Source organism: Chrysemys picta, chromosome 13 (genome assembly GCF_011386835.1).
Source record: "Chrysemys picta bellii isolate R12L10 chromosome 13, ASM1138683v2, whole genome shotgun sequence".
In the NCBI taxonomy this organism is placed as follows: domain Eukaryota; kingdom Metazoa; phylum Chordata; order Testudines; family Emydidae; genus Chrysemys; species Chrysemys picta.
The window spans coordinates 49739972-49760055 of NC_088803.1; the positions used below are offsets into that span (position 1 = coordinate 49739972).

The window sequence follows — 20084 nt, forward strand, 5'->3', positions numbered from 1 at the left end:
TCTCATGGGGCTTGGGGCAGAAGACCGGAAGGAAGATGTCCTGCCTCATGTGGAAAGCAGACACCACCTGGGGAAGGAAGGCCTGGTGGGGCTGGAGCTGGACCTTGTCCTTCTAGAAGACCGTGTACAGAGGTTCTGAGGTCAGGGCTCGCAGCTCTGAGACTCGCCTCGCCGACGTCACCGTCACCAGGAAAGCTACCTTCCATGATAGGTCAGACAGGGAGCATGAGGCCAAAGGCTCAAAGAGCAGGCCCATGAGTCTGGACAGAACCAAGTTGAGATCCCACTGAGTGGCCAGGGACCAGACTTGAGGACAAAGTCTCTTGAGGCCTCTAAGGAACCTGACCATCATGTCATGGGAGATCACCGTTTGCCCCTGGACTGGCGGATGAAAGGCCAAAATGGCCGCCAGATGCACCCTGATAGAGGAGTGTGCCTTAAATGAAGCAGGTAGTCCAAGATCGACTGCACTGAAGAATGCGAAGCGGAGATGCCCCTTTCGGCCGTCCCGCAGGAGAACTTCGTCCACTTTGCCAGGGTAGGTCTGCCTAGTCAAGGGCTTTCTACTCTTGAGGAGACCTTCTGGACCCTGTCTAAACAGGCCCGCTCTTCTGGGTTCAACCATGCAATATCCACACCGTGAGGTGGAGGGACGTGAGGTTGGGGTGCAAGAGTCGGCCATGATCCTGTGACAGCAGGTCCGGTCGATTCTGCAGCGGCCAGGGAGGGATCGCTGACAAGCTTGACAGCGTCCCGAACCAGTGCTGGCAAGGCCACGCCGGGGCGATCATGATAACCTGCGATTTGTCCTTCTTGATTTTCGCTCGGACCTTGCTGATGAGCGGAATTGGAGGGAACACGTACATCAGGCTTCCTGCCCACGGCAGGAGGACGGCATCGGGGAGGAAGCCCTTGCCCAGGCCCCGTCTGGAGCAAAACCTGTGGCACCTCCTGTTATGCCTGGTGGTGAACAAATCCACTTGGGGAGTTCCCCATATCTGGAAGATCATGCCGGCTACCTCCAGGTGGAGCACCCACTCGTGGTGAGAGGACAAGTCCCTGCTTAGGTGATCTGCTAGTTGTTCCTGGCACCCGGAAGGTGACACGCCTCTAAATGGATTCCGTGGTCGATGCAGAAGTCCCAGAGACAGAGTGCCTCTCAGCAGAGGGACAGATTTTTTGTCGTTCACCAACAGGCCAAGGTGATGGCAGATGGCTAACAGCATTGTGACATCCCTTTGGACGTGGGACATGGCTCTGCCCTTGACTAGTGAGTCGTTGAGGTACGGGTAGGTCTGGACACCTCGACGTCTGATGTAGGCAGTCACCACCGACATGCACTTGGTAAATACCCACGGTGCTGTCGCTAGGCCAAACGGGAGGACCACAAACTGATAGTGGTTGGGACTTACCGTAAACTGGAGGAAGAGTCTGTGTCCCTTAAGATGGCAATGTGAAAGTACGCATGTTTCAGATCGAGGGCGAGGTACCAGTCTCCCGGATCCAAGGAAGGGATGATGGAGGCCAAGGAGACCATGCGGAACTTCAACTTTGCTAGGAAGCAGTTCAGGTCTCGCAGGTCTAGGATAGGTTGTAGACCGCCTTTGGCCTTAAAAAGTAGCAGGAATAGAACCCTTTGTTCCTGAACTCTGGAGGAACAATCTCCACCGTGCCTAGCTGCAGTAACCCCTCTACCTCCTGCGTGAGGAGACTCTCATGAGAAGGCTCCCTGAAGAGGGACAGGGTGGGGGGTGAGGAGGGGTCGAAAACAACTGAAGGGTGTAACCCCGGGCCACCGTACTGAGGACCTATCAGTCCAATGTTATAGATGCCCACTCAGGGAGGAAAGGAGAAAGGCAGTTGGCAAAAATAAGAGATTTATAAACACTAATAGAAAACTGGATAGTGTATATTACAAAAGATAACTAGTTCGTACGAACGAGCAGCTACAGCAGTAACTGAAGCAGCAACAGTTCCAGCACCATCACTGGTGGCAAGAAGGAACTGAGGGTGGCGGGAACTGGCGGCACCCTATATACTGTGGCATGTGCACGCCATGCCAGGGGGTGCCAGAGCCGGTCTCTTATGGTTACTGCTGAGGAAAAAACTTCTGGCACCGGTGCATGTGGCGAGCACACATACCTAAGTTGAATGGACATGAGCAATCACTCAAAGAAGAATGTGGTCTTAATGAAAGTATTGTCAGGTGGGTGTAATGAGTAATTATCAATGGTTCACTGTCAAACTGGGAGTGTTGGGAAAATATTTGTACCCACGTGTGATGCTTTTACTATAGGTATAGTCATTATTTTATATTTTAAATAGATGAAACAGGAAATTAACAAAAAGAATCAAACAGGTAACACGGCTGTTCTTCGTTAATTCTGATAGTGTCATTGTCAACAAGGAGAGAAAGACTCTATTAATTACTTGAATTGATACCCATTTTATCTACCTGAGACCTGGAGGAGTAAACTGTGTCAATGCATCTAAAAAGATCTGTTAAATAAATAATCAGCGAATGTATAATTTACTGATGTAGACAATGGGGAATTGCTGTTGGTTCTTCTGGGACTGGGATTAATTTAATTGAAGCTGAAAAATTCCTGATCTTCAAAAGATGCTCCAAAAAGGTTTTGTTTTTTTTTAAATTTCCTTGGCACCAAATCAGTGGTTTTAAAGCATAACCCAGTTAGTATGTTGCTTATATTTAAAAAATCTTCTGTATGCATTCCCTGCTTTTTACTGTAAGAACAATGTTGTATCAAGGGCAAGTGGTTCAAGGAGCTTGTGGATGACTTCCATGTATGGCAGGGAGTGTGGTAATTTCATGTTCTGTGGCTCACTGAATCTTTTATTTGTGCAAGGTTGCGTAAGTCTCTAAATTGTCTTTTGAATAGCCTCTGACTTTGGCAATAACCTCCACCATATCTAGGAGAAATTCATGCATTATCATTCATATGCACATTCCTAATCTCAAAACTATACATAGAATAAACTGTAATTCAGGAAAGCACTTAAGCACGCGCTATGCTTTAAGATCACGCTTAAATCCCATTGATTTAAGCCTGTGCTTCTCTGAATAGAGAGAGGTTTTCCCAAATCAGAGCATAGATGCTCAAGTCTGTTATTTCAACAGGTTTTGGTCTGTGAACCTGATTTGAACCTTCAGAAACTGATTTTGTGCACAGCTAATTTGCACTTGGGATTGTTGTGGCTGTGTATGGGAACTGAGTAACTGCGAATGCGGCTAGTTACCTATTTTTGCCTAGTTACCTGGTTTGTGCGTGCAATCACAGTAAATACATGCATAAGGCCTAGTCTTCACTTACCGGCTGGTCCGGCGGCACGCCATCGATGTTCTGTGATCAATTTATCGCGTCTGGTTAAGACGCGATAAATCGATCCCAGATCGATCCCGGAAGTGCTCACAGTCGGCGCCGGTACTCCAGCTCGCCGAGAGGAGTACGCGGCGTCGACGGGGGGAGACTTCCTGCCGCGTCTGGACCGCGGTAAGTCCGGACTAAGGTACTTCGAATTCAGCTACGTTATTAACGTAGCTGAATTTGCGTACCTTAGTCCGAAGTCCGGACTAAGTGGGGACCAGGCCCAAAAGATAACTGGGCATTTTGTGTGCGCAAGTGCAGACTTAACTAGTTTGAAAGCTTATGCTCCAAAACATCTGTTAGTCTTAAAGGTGCCACAGGACTCTCTGTTGCTTTTTAGTTTGAAAATCTCACCTTAACACTATCTTATTCTCAGAAGCCAGCACCTTATTTTCAGTTAGCATTACGTGCAGTTCCACACACTGATGGGGAGTGGTCAGTCTTTCTGCCTTGTCCTCTTGGGGGAGAGCATTGAGACGCTTGAGGAAACTGAGAAGAAATTACAATATTTACATTAGTCAGGCGTGCATAGTCTCACCTTTTGCTTTCTGACCATGCGAGCGTCAGCAAAGTTGCCAGGTGTGGTGATTTCCAGGAAACTGGCTTTTAAAAAATAAATTCTCATGTCCTGCAATGTAAGTTACCCTGGAAAAGCCTGCAGAAGGGTGTAAGTAGAACTGGTCGAAGCGTAACTTCCCCTCCATGTCCTGGAAGTATGAATATGCTTTGCTGCCCTCTGCTGATAGGTACAGTACTTGGATAACAGTTCTTTAGCTTTCTGGGTAGAATTCTGTGCTTCTGGCACTTCAGCTTGAATCTCCAGTGTACAGAGCTGCCCGGGATGTCTGTATCTATGTGCACGGAGGATTGGATCTCCAGGTATGCCAGAGCAGTGCTCAGTAGACCAGAAGGGGGAGGCCAGCCCAGGTGACTTTCTACCACTGTGCCCCATTGCAAGTTAGAGCTTGAAGACTGCTCTAACTTGCACCAATGGAGAATAGTCCCCTAGATACAGCTCCACCAGCTGGAATCCCCATAGTGTATTGTACTCTGAACCTACTGGGTGAATTCCTGACCCCATTGTAATCAACAGCTTTGCCACTGACTTCAATGGAGCCCCCACCCACTTTCTCCTGGTCCTGAGTCACCCTAGCCCATGCCAATGTTTTTTCTATTACAGACACTGTAGTAAGAAACGTAACTAAGAGCTCTGAATTTCATGTCTGTACTACTTGAGTATACACACAGTGTTGATTAAGCTTCCACAATACTGTCCCAGAATGCACTGGGCTCAATAGCAAATTTGGAAAGAATTCACGGGGGACAGTGTATTTTGTTGTTATAAAGTTCTGGATGGGATAGACCCAGGGCATTACATTGCTGCCATGTAAATGGGCATAATATTTACCTACTAGATCACGTGTGCAAAGCTCTACGAGACCCTGTGATGGATGGTGCTCGAGAAGGACAGCCTGTTGTGTTGTTAAAGGTAGTCTTTAGGCTTAAAATTAAAAGCTGCTAAAAACAGTACATTGAAATATTCTGCCTGGAGCAGGCCCCAGAATCTGTTATTAAGGCCTGAAAAATGCTTCGCAGTCCTTTTGCAGATCAAGAGTTAAGTGCCTGCTCTGAAATAAAAGTGCTTCAGAAAAACTATTGACACTTCAGTTTCTATCCCCTAGGGTAATGTTTCCAAAGTCAGTTAAGCAATTTAGGAGTCTAAGTATTTCTCAGGCGAGGGGTATAATTTTCAAAAACACGTAATTTAGGAACCTAAATCCTGTTGATTTTTAATGAGACTTATGCTCTTATGTGCCTGAGTCACTTCTGAAAATGTGAGTTAGAGTTTTAAGTCACTTAGGTGTTTTGAAAATGCTGCCCTCTGAGATCCAAACTTGTGTCAGGAACTGGTTTTTAACTTTGTGACATTAAAGCCAGCCAGATTTTCCAAACCGTTCAGCAACCAGCACCTCCGGTTGTTCTCAGTGCGGGTGGTCTCTATGAGACCAGGACCTGAGGTATAAAATCATCTCATTAGCACATTTTGCTGTTTTTCTTTTCCAGAGGGGAGAGAACCCTTGAGTTCTAACTCACATCTCTTTAAAAGGTTCAATATAAAAGTTTTTTTGGTTTTGCAAAATATCAGTGTTCTTTCAACCAATCTGGCTGTGGAAAAGACTGTCACTCTAGGACAGAACCCAACAGCATAACAGAAATGTTGAAAACCAGGACACATTTTTGTTTAGGGCTTATGCTTGGTAAAGTTTATAACTCTTAAGCCATACGACTTTTTCCCAGTTCTGTAGACTGGTCCTGAGCCTACCCTTTTTCAGATGTTACCCGCCTCCACTATTTATAAGAGCGATATGGCCCTTATACATTGTTCCTTTGTCTCTCAGTCAAATCCCTTATCTGTCAGGAAATGACTGATGCTCTGTGCCTTCTCACATAAGCAAATCATTGTTTTGAAAGGGCTCCAAAGGAGAAATGTCTTTAGAGTTCAAGAAACCATGAACTTGGAAATCTCCTGAGCTTGATTTTGCCCATCAAAAAGAGAAGCCTTTGTCTAGCTTGGTGTTTGGTCTCACACCACCCCAGTAACTGGCCTCTCGTCTGCGTTTCTTGTTAATAATACACATTTGTCCACATAGCGGTTTTAAATAAAAGAAACACAGTGAACTGCAGGAGAAGTGCAAAGAAAAATAAATGTGTATTTCATCTCACAAAGGTTAAGTCTCAGGCATATTTACTGGATGCAAGTTGTCCATTCTGATGCTTTGAGACAATTTTTTTTAAAAAACTTTCCTCCGTTTCCCTTAAGATTGCAACTATTTTTGTTTGTTTTTTTTAATTTCACACACATACATTTTCTTAGCTGTCTCTCATCCACATGAAGGTACACATTGTTTCATGCTCAATGTTTCCATGTAAAAGTCTGTGCTACATAGCTCTTCAGTGGTAATAATGTAAAATGATCGGTGATTGTGTCATTTTATATCGTAGCTATTCTAATAGAAAACTATAGGTCATTTCCTTGGAATCTATCCCTATAAAATGTACAGTGCACAAAATCCATGATCAAAATGTACAGAGGAAATTACACATTCACAAAAAAAGTCAATTTGCTATATTACAAGAGAAGTGTTTACCATTCAATACATACAAAATGTTTAAAATTGTACATACGTACGAAAGGCATTATGAAATAGTCTTTGGAGCTGGAACAAAAGTGCAAAAAAGCCAAGGCAACAGAGCAAATGAAAGGAAGCAAAGCAGCTGTCTTTGCTTTCTAAAGGACAACCAAACTTTAATGCTTAGTTGAGTGTCTGTGGAATTTTATAAACATGCTTGAGAGGGAATACACTATCACCCAGTCAAAACCCTGGAGCAAGGTGAAATTCATCTCTTTGCAGAGAACCAGCATAAAGTCTATGTGCTATCTATCTTCCAGTTAAACCCTATTCGGACAGATCCTCTGCAGATGTAAACTATCAGAGCTTTACAATGGAACTATGGCAATTTACATGAGCAAAGTCATCTGCCCCTACGTTGAGGACTTATGTGGGACTTCAGTAGTACCTAAGTCTCCTGCAAACCATCTGCTGAGAGACAGATTTCATGCCAAAGAAGAAATGCAATTACAATTCATTCAGATATGTCTTTTGTTGGAAATCTTAATTATTCTTCTTCGGGTGTTTTATTTTTACTTTAAGTCTTTGGAAGAAAGACAAATACTACAAGGGCCAAGAGTGTTGGCAACACTTTAAAAGATTAATAAAACCACGGGCTGATTTTCCTATGTACTGAGACATGATGGCTTCTATGGATTCAGACTGGAGGCCAGGATGCCGAGCAACCTGGAAAATTAGGTCCTTAATTGCTCAATATTCATTGCTTTATTCATCTCAGCCTTCAGAGATTGAGTGGCGTTTGTGCAGTTACTAGACCAAGGTTTTAAAAAATGGGTGCTTAAATTTAGGCACTGAAGTTCATATGTAGAAACCGAAGTTAAGGGCAAGATTCATGACCCATTGAAGTCAATGGGAGTCAACTGCTGAGATCCATGGAGACATAAGACATTTTTCTCATGAATCTCGGAAATTGACACTTTGTTTTAATAAAGATTGAGCCCATATCAAGAAGTTTTGCCCATGTAGACAGATATGTCTGAAACTGGCACTCTCTAAGGAATGTTCTATTCCCATTGATGTCAATGGGAGGTTTGCTATTGATCTTGGTTGTGGCAAGTTTTGGATGCAGAATTGGCATAGGTCGATCCAATAGATTTGCTTTAAAAAAAAGAAAACCAAATCAAATATATTATGGCGGTTTTTTAATTTCTAAATGGGATGTGATTCCTTTCGAATTAGACTTCCTAGTTGGGATGTGAATCTGTGTCAGTCCTGTTACAAACCAGAATAGTTTTCCATTTTGATATAAATTTTATCAAAATAGTCTTTCCTTTTGGTTTGACATAGTTACTCTCCATCCTCAGATGAGAAAATAACATACTTTCTTTTCATCTTATATGCATTTTTCGACTTCAAAGCTTGCAGTGTATATGTATATGCACACATAAATATAGATACATGTATATATCTACATGTGTGTACAAACACACACACACACCACCTTTTGCAGCCAAAGCTATGTTGTCCTTTTATCTTGCAGTTCATGACCGAGATACTTAATACATCATTTGATCTGTACAGTATTTACAGCTCAGATGAATAACCATGAAGAATATATAGAAATACAGTATTTAGGTATTTCAAAAAATTAACACTCCAGAAACAGTTTCACTTATTTTTGCTTTCTGGTGAAATATGTTTAGAAGCATTCAGATGCAGTGTCTCTCTTAACAAATGAGGATTCCTCCCCTCCCCCCGGTACTTTGAGTAACATCACAAAATAGGCAGGTAACACTTTATATTTGGTGTCTATTGAACACATACAGGCTAATTACATATAACAATATCTATCAGCATTTGGCATGTAATGTGCAGTTCTTGTGTGCTTCAGAGAGCTACTGTGCCAAAGTGATACTAACCAGAAATCTCATAAATACAATGCCTTTGCTGATAACACAAGAGTATAGTATATGGGGCATTACTGTTAAAGTAATGTATAGTGAAGTCCGCATATTTGAATTACTGGGAAAAGAATGAAACATTTATAAGAATAATTTATTTCATCTCCCAAACAATTTTATATACGCCTGAATAATGGCAACTATTTAAAAACCTGCTGTTAGATCAAAACAAGGAACATCATAACCCCCACTGTAAATGATCAGTTATACTTTTTATTTCTGAAAACTTCAGATTCTCCACCCAGTGCATGACTTTGGAAGCTGTGTAACCAGCAGAGAATGTTCTGCTTAAATCTTGGGGAAGAGGGTAAGGTAGTTAGCGTAACCATCATGGAATATTCCACATTCTGGTCCTAGAACAGAGGGTCTCCATCTCCAGAACAGATGCTAAGCCAGCGAAGGGAACAGTGCTTGCTCATTGGCTGGCACAGAAAAGCCCAAACACCAGGAGGAGTTGTAATGACCATCATCACCAGGGATTGAACTGGAATATCCAGAGCTACAGCTTGAACTAAAGGACAAAGCCATCCAGCTGGCAGCTATGTGGATCAGGCACACAGGGAGATGCGTTACACACACCAAAGGGTGGGTTAGTCAGTGTATTTGTCAGTTTTAAAACATTACAGTAAAAAAACTACTTATACTGTAATAGAAAGTGTCCACTGCATGCTAGAGCAGTGAGAAATTAGCCAGGCTGGGTTCAGACTGGTTGCCCACCTCTCCTTGTTCGGTGGACAGAAGGGGAGATTGTCCCCCAAGTTTCAACTTAATTTCACATGTACCTGAATTTCCAAGTGAAACTCAACTGCTACCACCACGTTTTCACCTGGTTTCAGACCGGAGCCATCCAAACTGTAGAGATCAGCATGGTTTCTACCCGAAACCATCAGCCCTGCCCCAGCACCTGAAAAATAGACCCAGCTTGGAACAAAACACTGCCTGAGCTTTGCACTGAATCATGTCGCAGCTAGCCCCGGTTTCACCGGGAATGAGGGGAGAAGTTGCGACTGCAAGGATGAATCTGGTGCTTTGACTATGGAGACTTAGGAGCAGGCAAAATGCTTCCCTGTGCAGCAGGAGCATGCTCCTTTGAAAATAGCATAGCTTGTGCTATCCACCCAGCCTGGCTCTCCACTATCAAGCTGGTTCCTGGTGCGCTTGGCCACGGACATGCAACTTCTGGGAGATGGAGCAATTCTGGGTGCACTAAAAAGCCTCCACTTGCACTCGGGGACCAGAAGCAGCCACATTGCTAGGGGCCACATGCTCTTTCTCTGAGCTCAGGGGACCAGTTCTCACATTGTTTTATCATGATCTGCTATTGACGTGATACCAGCAGCATGTTGGGTGCTGAAGAGATGGGCAAAATGGCTCAATCTAAACAACCGAGGGACATTTTGGACCCACAGATGGCTCCATGGGGTGAAAAAGCAATAGCTGACGAAAAGCAAACACCGATCCACGAACTGATATGTATGAGATTGTAGGGGTTACTGTGGGGTGTAGTCACGTGACAAAACTCAAGAATAGGGTTGCAGCTCTGCTAAGGCAGTAGCTTCCTTTGTACATGCTCTGGACTAGGAACACTGACAGCAAGGGACCCGGTGGGCACAAACAGGGACTAGAATCACACTAGCAAAGAAATAATGCAGCAGGGACTGAGAATTAAGGAGCATGGTAAAATTTTAAGGACACTCTCTGGAAGGGGTACTGTGATGCTCTGTGGGAAATAGCATCAAGACATTTAGTGGGCGTTGAGGGCATTCAGCACCTTGCAAGACCGGGTAGAAAAAGGCTCAACTGCACGGTAGAAAAAACTTTTCAAGGGTGGCTTCTCTTGCCACGGGCCCAATTTTCATTCAAAAAGTTTGTACTCTCCTTTTTGCGCCCACAATTGAACTGCAGGCACAAGGGTATAAATACCTGTGGTCCCCATTACCCAATGAGATAATGGTGACATTAGAATGCTCTCATCTCCTCCCGCAGTGAATTGGACAGGCAAAAAATATGCAGGTGCCAGTTCAGTGGTTTCAAGTTGCATCCACTAAAGTGGAGGCCTTAGCTCTTTAACATATGTACCCCAGTATCCCTCCTCCTCAATGCTTTCCACAGCCCTCCAGATGGGGTATTCCCCTACTCCCTCTCTAGCATGCTCCTGTTATCTCTGCCCGCGTGAAATCCACAAGATTTCATGCACAGCTAACCACCATTCTTTTTTCCATATGCATATTTCTACAGACCTCTTCACCAGTGGCTGCACATGACACATGTATGCCCCCCTCAGAGTCACATGTAGTAGAACCAGAATTTATGCATGTCATACCAGACATAAATAAATTAATCACAGTATCAAAGCCACTTGGTATAGTAGTGTTACCTAAAAAAACTCATTGGGTTGTTAATGAACTTTTGACACCCTATATAATGTATAACTGACAGCATGTTTGGTTTTTAAAAGAAATGTTTTGCAATTGCTTTTTAAATTCTAATTCAGATACAGATCTAAGGGTATCAATTTCTACTCATCTCAGACAGCATGCACTAGCAGGCAAAATCGAGAGTACGGTATGTGACATAGGCTAGAAAGCACATTCATATGTTGAAAATGAACTCTCTGCCCCTCCTTGGTTCATCTGATAGGAGGGGGGCCGCAAGTGACTCTGGCTGATATCTAAAATCTGAGCTTGGTTACTGTTGTATCAAAATATTGCATACGTCCTTTCCCTCTAAACATAATATAAGGCAAGCAATATAGTGCCAGTGGAGAATCAAACACTAGATACACTAAAGATTCCTATGTATTTATATTAATTCTTGTAAAAAAAAACCAATCACCAACCCACACCCTGACATTTTAAATAATGTTCAGGTTGTGATATGAAGTGGAGAAGTCAGAGAGGTTGACTGTAAAGGCAAAAGTTCTCCTTTCTCACCATTGAGTAATAAAATGACCCCCACAAGAACGGGACCAAGATGTAGAGGAGTTGGTTTCCATTTGAACATTATCGTTATGTCTCTGCCTTGTGTAAGAGGTTTTATATCTGATTTCCGTGTTTCACTTTTGTTAAATGAAGTGTATAAAATGAAAGCTATTGACCCGAGAGAGAAGGCAAAGGGAGAGTAATATGGCTCTGGCGTTAACTGGCTGCCACTACAACCCAGGTGCAGTGGAAAGTCAATTCGGGGAGGATTGCAGAGGGACTGAGGTTGTGCTTAAAAGTGGGAGGTGCTGGATGGAGCAGGTAGTGTGGCCAGCACACTCTAAGGAGATGTGCTCACTCAATGCATTCCTTGGGCAACTCCGCAAGGAAGGCTGATGGGAACACTTATGCAGAAGTCCTACAGGGTTTAATAGAACAAGCTAGCCTAGCTATAGAGTTTCTGACCTTTGTCAGAACGTAGTAGAGAATTTATATCCTTGCTAGGGAACTTTATAGGATAGTTAAAAAACCCAATAAAGAAACCTAAAGGAAGGACAGAATTCTTTGTTACATTTTATAGGACTTTGTCCAAAGGGAAGTCCCGTCTGAAAACTAAAGCTGCCCTTCTTTGCAAATAGCACCTGCTTTTTCCTAAGAATGAATGTCCCATTTAGGGTACAATAACTCCAACTGTGCAGGGCCCACAGTTTACACGCCTTGCTCCAAGGGCACTGAATTGAGCGGTTCCTATATAAAGCATGCTTCAGCCTATAAGGGAAAGGGGAGAGGGAAAATCCAACTCTCAAAACTGCATGAGACTGCAGAAATTGGATAAATCAGCAGCTTGCAGAGTATAGAAGCCTGGCACTGTTTCTGCAAACCCTTAGGTAGGTTTTTTTTTTTTTGAGAACATTTATTTTATAGCTGACAAATGAGAATTATATGTATAGATCTGGGGTTTCCCAGTTACTGAGCATAATGTGCCTTAAGGGTCTGTTCCAGGCCTTTGTTAAGAATAGAATTAAACAGTAGTTGTATTATTAGCATGTAGGCTCTATATATGGTACCTGTCAAACCATGATCTCACTAGAGTAAGATGTTGCCACTGTACTAACTCTTTCTATATACACATCAGGGTTTGACTTTACATTGTACAGTTCATTGCTATTAGTTATTTTAAATATGCAGTAGGAGCATTCCTGGTCTGCTAGGCACATTATACAGTCCCACACGTCATTTCCGTGCTCAACTGGAGCAGTCTCTGGGCTGCCGCATGCTTCATAAGTACAACAACCCCAATGGCCAGTGTTTGAATGGAGTGGTTGACGGAGAACGGGTTGGAGCCTTTGTGAGGGGGCATGTGTGCATTCTACCCCAATAACTTTTTTTGGATGTGCCTGACACTTGGTAAATTCCAAAGAAAAACTATTTTTTCCCCTCAAGAAATACTTTGACGAACCTGGGACAAAAGTCACTGCTGGTAGGATTGGGTATAACGGTATCTAGAGAAGGACAAACTCTCTGAGGTAGGGATCCCCACCTCACCACTCGCTCTTTCATATAATAGATGCCTGGAGCTCCAGCTGATGAGGTTTTTAAGGTCAGGCTTGACAAAGCCCTGGCTGGGATGATTTAGTTGGGGATTGGTCCTGCTTTGAGTAGGGAGTTGGACTAGATGACCTCCTGAGGTCCCTTCCAACCCTGATATTCTATGATTCTATGACCTGCTTCTACTCCTAGACCTTGTCTCTGATCACCATGAAGTAGTGGGGGCAAGAAGCCTAATTGGTTCTAAACTGGAGCTTGATAAGTTTATGAAAGGGATTATATTATGTGGTTGTCTGCAGTGATGGGGACTGGGCTCCATTACCCTGAAGGTCCCTTTCAGTTCTTTGTTATGGTCTTTCGTGGGACAACAGTATCTCTGCAGGGTAGGGCACTCAACCTCTTTGTGGGGTGTCGGGAATAACTGACATTTCTGAACAGCACCATCTCTGCTTGGTTCAGGAAGAACACTAACATTGTTTGGACAGCTGAAAACACAGGGATCATGGAGTAGGGAGTGTAAACACCACAAATAATTCAAAAATCTTCATTCAGGGGTGTAAGAAAGCTTTGGAACAATTCTCTTCTCTCTTGGTTAATATTACAATTCTTACATTTTAATTAGCATATTTAAATAGTTTAAGTATTATGACTCTTAAGAAATTCTGTTGACCTTTTCCCATCAAATTTCCAACTAAACACAGCAACACGCTCAAGTTAAAAGTTTTATAGATTCATAGATTCTAGGACTGGAAGGGACCTCAAGAGGTCATCGAGTCCAGTCCCCTGCCCGCATGGCAGACCAAATACTGTCTAGACCATCCCTGATAGACATTTATCTAACCTACTCTTAAATATCTCCAGAGATGGAGATTCCACAACCTCCCTAGGCAATTTATTCCAATGTTTAACCACCCTAACAGTTAGGAACTTTTCCTAATGTCCAACCTAGACCTCCCTTGCTGCAGTTTAAGCCCATTTCTTCTTGCTCTATCCTTAGAGGCTAAGGTGAACAAGTTTTCTCCCTCCTCCTTATGACAACCTTTTAGATACCTGAAAACTGCTATCATGTCCCCTCTCAGTCTTTTCTTTTCCAAACTAAACAAACCCAATTCTTTCAGCCTTCCTTCATAGGTCATGTTCTCAAGATCTTTACTCATTCTTGTTGCTCTTCTCTGGACCCTCTCCAATTTCTCCACATCTTTCTTGAAATGCGGTGTCCAGATCTTGTTTTAATGACATTAGGTTTCTGACCAAACTGAAAGCCAAGTCATTCAAAATTGTAGGGCCAAATTCTGTCTTTGAAGCGTGTGTGTATTTGTCACTGACTCTGCCTGGTATACATCTCAGAGCAGACTATGGCCCACCAGTCTTGACTGCACTGGGAATTTACCCTGATCCCAGCCACTGAACACGAAGAGCCATGATTTGCACTGGCACGGTTTCCCTTTGCTTGAAGCATGGCTAAAATCAGAGCAAATTCTTCCTGTAGACAAGACCATAGCTGCCACCGAGTCATTCCAGCAAGATATAAAGCTGATGTTTCAGCCCTGACTTTAGATTTCCCCATTTGTTCCAATTATGCTAGAAATTTCAATGCTATTTAAATATTTTAATGTACGTTTTTTATTTCTAATAGACTGGTAGGGGAAAAATCATTTTTAAAATGTCTAAATATCCCTATTTACCCTGCAAATAGAAATGACCCTGCTGAAGATACCTGAAGCCATGAAGCTCTTTAAAAATATTTTTTACGTATCTGATTCATTACATGATTTGCCTAAGTACCTACAGTGCCTCTCTGGGTCAAACAATATGTTTTTCATTAATTTCCTTGACATTTTTTGTTTGTTTAGAAATTAATGTTAAGAAAATAAGCCAGCAAGGACATTCACATACAAAATCTACATTTAAATAATGTTAAAGTCCTTTCCCAAATGTTGGGAAATTCAACTTTGGGCTGGTGCCTCCGCTCTTACATCGCAGGGCCATAGTCTCCAAAGGCCTGCTCTGGACTGAGCTTGTGATGTCTGCAACCTCAGTTCTTTGTCAGATGTGCACAAATTGCAAAAATTGCATTCTAACGTGGACTTTGAACACCCCCAAATTCAGTATGGTTTCATACCCAGTTTTTGAACTGGCCCATTACAAAGATGGGGGACCTTTGCAACATTCAAAGCAAGATCTGGGACCAGATTTTGAAAACTTTCAAAGTTTCCTGGGGTTCAGATCCTGGGTTTTGTTTTAAGGACATTTCTTCTTCTGCATCCATGTGGACACACCCACAGCTTCTGTATGCCCAAACAGACACAGTTGCCAATACCACAGGTGCAGGTAAGAAGGGCCATTGAAAATTTGGCTCACGGTTTGTCTGGAACAGTGTCATTAACTTTGAATTTCCTAGCTTTTCTTGGGTTTGTTCACAGCTTAGCATATCCTAAAACTAGTGTCTGTGTTTGAGTATACAGAGATTATATAGCTAGAAACACAGAGGTGCAACTGATGCTACACACAGGCTAAGCAGCAGTGAGGCAGAGGGGAGAAGGTTTACTTTGCATTTCTCATTGGAGGACATTTATGAGCCAAAAATCAAACCTTCTCTCCAAAAAATTAATGTTTCTCAACCATCAAACTGAGAAAATGTTGCATTACTGACTCTCCAGCAACTGCATATGCAATGGGAGTGGGGGAAGGAATGGAGATAGAAGGATCATGTGAGGAGTCATGGGGAGGATTAGACTGGAATTTGCAATGAGAAAAACTATGTAAGTGGATGAGCAAAAAAACCATCAGTTAGGTCCAAATTCTGTTCTGAGTTACACCAGTGTAAATATGGAGGAAATCCACTGAAACTGAGCTGTGAATTTTTCTTTGCTGTGTAGACGTACCGTAGGTTTACTTGCATGTGCAAAAGCACATGTGTTCCTCGCATTGGGTAATTGTTTACAGCTGAGCAGTCAGCTATGCAAATGCAGATTTTTGCATAAGTAAATGGAATCACCTGCAAATATCATGGGTGCATTTCTAGTGGTCTAGTGCATTTCTGTTATAAATATGGATTTTAATGTATGATAGTTCCAAATTCAAAGCAAACACTCTTATTGAGGTTAGGTGTATCATACAATAATTGCTTTTAGTTAGATACATCACAGGAGCTACTCAGGATTCGGCATTCTAGAGGCAAAGGAAGGCTCCAGGCAGCTTGAGTGGGGAAGAAAGAATTGCAGAATATGGCAGGAATGGGGAGGAAGCTCTGGACCTGCAAAGGTCCCTCCTCTCTATCCTTGGAGACATAGATGCACAGGACCCCCTAAAAAGAGCAGGTTATCTTCCTCTCACTCATATGCTGAGGCTAATTGGATCTGAAGATTATACATCATTTCCCCCCACCACGCCCAGGCAAGTGCTGCATGTTGCCCCTGATTAGCTGTATACAAGAATTATTTTATTTTCCCTCCAGAAGCCGTAAAGACCCACCTCTTCAGTAGGGGATTTCCTGCCCTGGTGGGTGAATCTCACAGATTCAGAGACTTTAAGGCCAGAAAAGACCCATCATGATCGTCTTGTCTGACCTCCTTCACACTGCAGGCCATAAAACCTCCCCCACCCATGCCTGCAATAGGTAACCTCTGACTGAATTACTGAAGTCCTCAAATCTCATTTGAAAGACTTCACGTTATAGAGACTCTCATGGAATCACATTGAGTTCCTGGACAAGAGCTGTATGTTTCCCTCTAGGTGGTGTTTTATGGCTGCCAGATTGTGTGCAAACACCCCCCCCCCCCCCCACACACACACACTGATACCACTGAAATATAGTGTGATATGCCTAAATTTGTCTTTTCCCTCCTTAGTTTCCCAGGCTGCTTCTCCTAATGACCAGAAGGAACAAATACACCAGGTTTCTCCTTTCACCACCAGCAGGTCAACCTTGCAAAATGGAGGGATTGTATCTGTATTAGGTGGAGCAAGGCCTAAGGGAAATGGGGGCATGCCATATATTTGAAATATCATGAAAACTGGCCATTGACATTGGCGGGGGGGAGAGAGGGACACAAATAGCTGGCACAGTCCTGACTCCACTGCAATTTTTCCCCTTCAGAAAACACGCAAGGTGTAGGGCTCTAGTTAAATGGGTGGATTTGGTGGACATGGCAACGGCTGTTGTGTAGCAGACCTGGCTGTGCATCCCATAATGCACCAGCAGATTTCCTATGACCCATCCCCTTGAGCGACCCCTGCAAGCTCTGTGACAGGAAAGGACCACTTTGTGACTTTGTTTTGGTCCTGAAAGAAACCTTCTGCATCATCAGTTTTCCCCCAGCTTTATGCGCCAGTAACGATGCCATGATCTGGCTTTTCAAGAGGGAGAGAAAGAGAAAAAATAGAAAAACTTCCGCTGCCCGCATTTGTGGATAAATACAGATCACAGGTGTATTAAAAAAAAAAAAACCAGGAGGAAACAAGGAAGCACCTCGGGTCTCAGCATGAAGGATCTAAACAAAGCAATGGAGAAGTCATAGCTTTGTGATCCGGGATGGGGTAGTGGAGGAAAGGAGGAAGGAACTTTGCTGGGAGTCTGGTGCATGCAAAAGCATCCAGGCATAATGCGAATGCTGTACAAAATGGGCAATATTTTGAGTTACAGGGCCCAGCCGCTGCTGGTGCTCTGGTTCCTTGCCGTGATCTCGAGTAACGTCCCTCTCCCCATAGCTCTGTCTCTTGTGGCTGTAAGTTCACCACAGTGCTGCTGGCAATATCAAAAATTACGAGAGCAACTTCAAGTTACTACACCCCCGTAGGTGGAATTATGGCTTCCCGTTCTGTACATTTTGGCAGATACATTATTAAATATAATACATGGTTTAAATGTAAAATGCCTTATCCCCAGTCCTATGTGGTGTTCCTCTTTGCCTTCAAAAACACATTTTGTGTCTTTGACCTTCCTCCTCCACCTAAGCCCCGTGACAAATTTAATTTGAAAATCATTCTGGTTCCAAATGGTGCCTGCTAACATTCTACCTCGACTCATCTTGACAGCACACGTCTGTCTTAGGGCAATACCGTAACGTGAATGTAAACACCCCAATTTGTCAAGAGCCAACTGGGCTTCCATGTATTATACAGTAATTACACTACATTCCTGAACGGTTAATGGAGGATCCCGTTCCATAAATTCAAAAGTAATCATCATGTAACCTGGAATGTTTTACATGACAGAAATAATCATGTATTTGCGGTGCAACTCCAAAGTATTTGACTGTGTTATCACCCAGTGTCATGGTAAGGTAATTACCATGTAAAAGATACGTTCAGTCATCACTTAATCCCCCCACTGCCCCCCAAAAAACCTTGCGGGTGATATTTGTGCCCTGTACCCTAAAGGATTACCAAGAAATGTGGTTGCCTACCCTGTACTGTGACATCGTTTCACCTAATTATCTTAGAAAGATAGTATGAAAGAAATCCAGACACTTCAAGGCTCCGAATTATTCACCACAGTGGCCTCTTTCTACTGAATGCTGGCTCAGCGTCTGTCCCCAGAGTAAGCTGTAAGAAAATATCCACAAGCTAAGTATGTTCTGGAGTCATAAAACCTTAGCTGTAGATCTCCTCCAGAAGTTCGATGTGGGGACGGCATGAGTGGGCGGCTGGCCAGTGCGCTGACTTGGCTCAATAGATGTCAAAATGCTTCACTGTCTAGGGGCTGACCAGCCCATGTCACTGAAAGGTCCTTCACCTGTGGCTGATCTGGGAGGCGGGCCACAAGGTGTGCAGAGGTCAGAATCAGTGTCTGACTCTCCTTCTGCAATGTAGGGTCTGATTTTGGCACAGGGGGCCACTGCTGCATAGCAACCGTTGTTAAGGACGTCCAAATTTTCTTTGGACTGGGAAATGCTAAATCCACTAAAGGAGCGTTCCAGTTCCTCGTGATCCACTGACGGGATGGAAATGGACGTGTCACTGTCTCTCAAGGCGCTGTCATGGTGTTTAGCTGTAATGTCTTCGTTCCTCAGGTACTCGGCACTGGCCCTATTCCCGCTACTGTAAGCGGACAAGGAGCGCTCATGTGAAGGTGGGGGTGGGATTCTTACCAAAGAGCCAGGATCTCCAACTGGGGAGGATCCATGGCTATGCCGCTGGTATGGCTGGTGCTGCCAGGACGTTGAAGGGGGACACGTGTTGGTTGGCATTGTTGGGGCTGGTGGTGCAGAGAAATTCTTTTGTCCCATTGAACTGGTGGACCTGATGATCTTGATGATGCAGCCATTTTTGTCCATGTGCTCCCGGCTGTCTTCTGGACTGTGGTAGGGTGGCGCCGGGTCTGGTTCTTTGGACCCAAAATAGGCTTCTGCTTCCGTTGGTGCGATACCCATCCGCTGCATGTAAATGTTCACCAGAAAGTCCAGCTTCTTCTCCATGGACAGAACCTGCAAAATGTCACACAGTACCCTGTGCTGAGTGATGTCTGTGGACCAATACCCTCTATACAAAGAGCTCCACTCCTGTCCATGCTCGAATGGGGATCTGAATTTCATAGATGACCCCTTCCTACACTGGCACAAATCGGACTTCCTTGAACTTTGAGAGAGAGCTGGGATCCAAATCCAGTCTGAACTTTGGCAAGGGCCTCTCTGCTTTTATGGAAGATGGCTTTTTAAAAATATTTTTAAGTTGTTGTACCCCAAAATCGTCATTTAGTGCATTGATTTGTTTCTGCAACGCCCTTTGTGTTTTCTTTAAGCAAGCGTAAATGCTTGTGAAATGTGACCGATTTCAATGGGGCTGGAGAACACTCAGCCCCAGGCCAGAGGTGCTCAGCACTTCATTGGGTCACGCCCTTACAGTGTGTGTATGGGGACTTTGTGTGAGCCTTGTGCTCTGGAGTGAATTTCACCTTGAACGAGGCATGGATCCTGTGGCAATGAAAATCACACCCACGGCCTCACTTGAAGTTGTTTAGGTTAGAAAGGGAACATTTCAAAGGCCCCGAGGTCACTTTGGAACCAATGATCTGTTTTCAAAAGGGACTTTGAGATTTAGGCTCCTAAGGACCTATGACTTTCAACGTGTTTTAGGCCCTTAAGGCTCAGATCCTCAAAAGTATTTTGGTGCCTATCTCCCAGGGGAGTTAGGTAC

The 20084-nt window shown here is 43.7% G+C and overlaps 1 protein-coding gene across 8 annotated transcripts in view; it reads right to left on the bottom strand.

Moving 5' to 3' along the window:
- Positions 1–6073: 6073 nt before the first annotated feature.
- The window catches only part of KCNQ2 (potassium voltage-gated channel subfamily Q member 2), a 125409-nt gene continuing 111398 nt past the window's right edge, over positions 6074–20084 (bottom strand). For all 8 annotated transcript variants that reach the window (XM_065566178.1, XM_005309573.5, XM_005309568.5 and 5 more), the window contains one exon: positions 6074–19375. In XM_065566178.1, the coding sequence (XP_065422250.1) occupies positions 18638–19375 (738 nt within the window). In that variant the 3' untranslated portion in view covers positions 6074–18637. The remainder of the gene's footprint in view (positions 19376–20084) is intronic.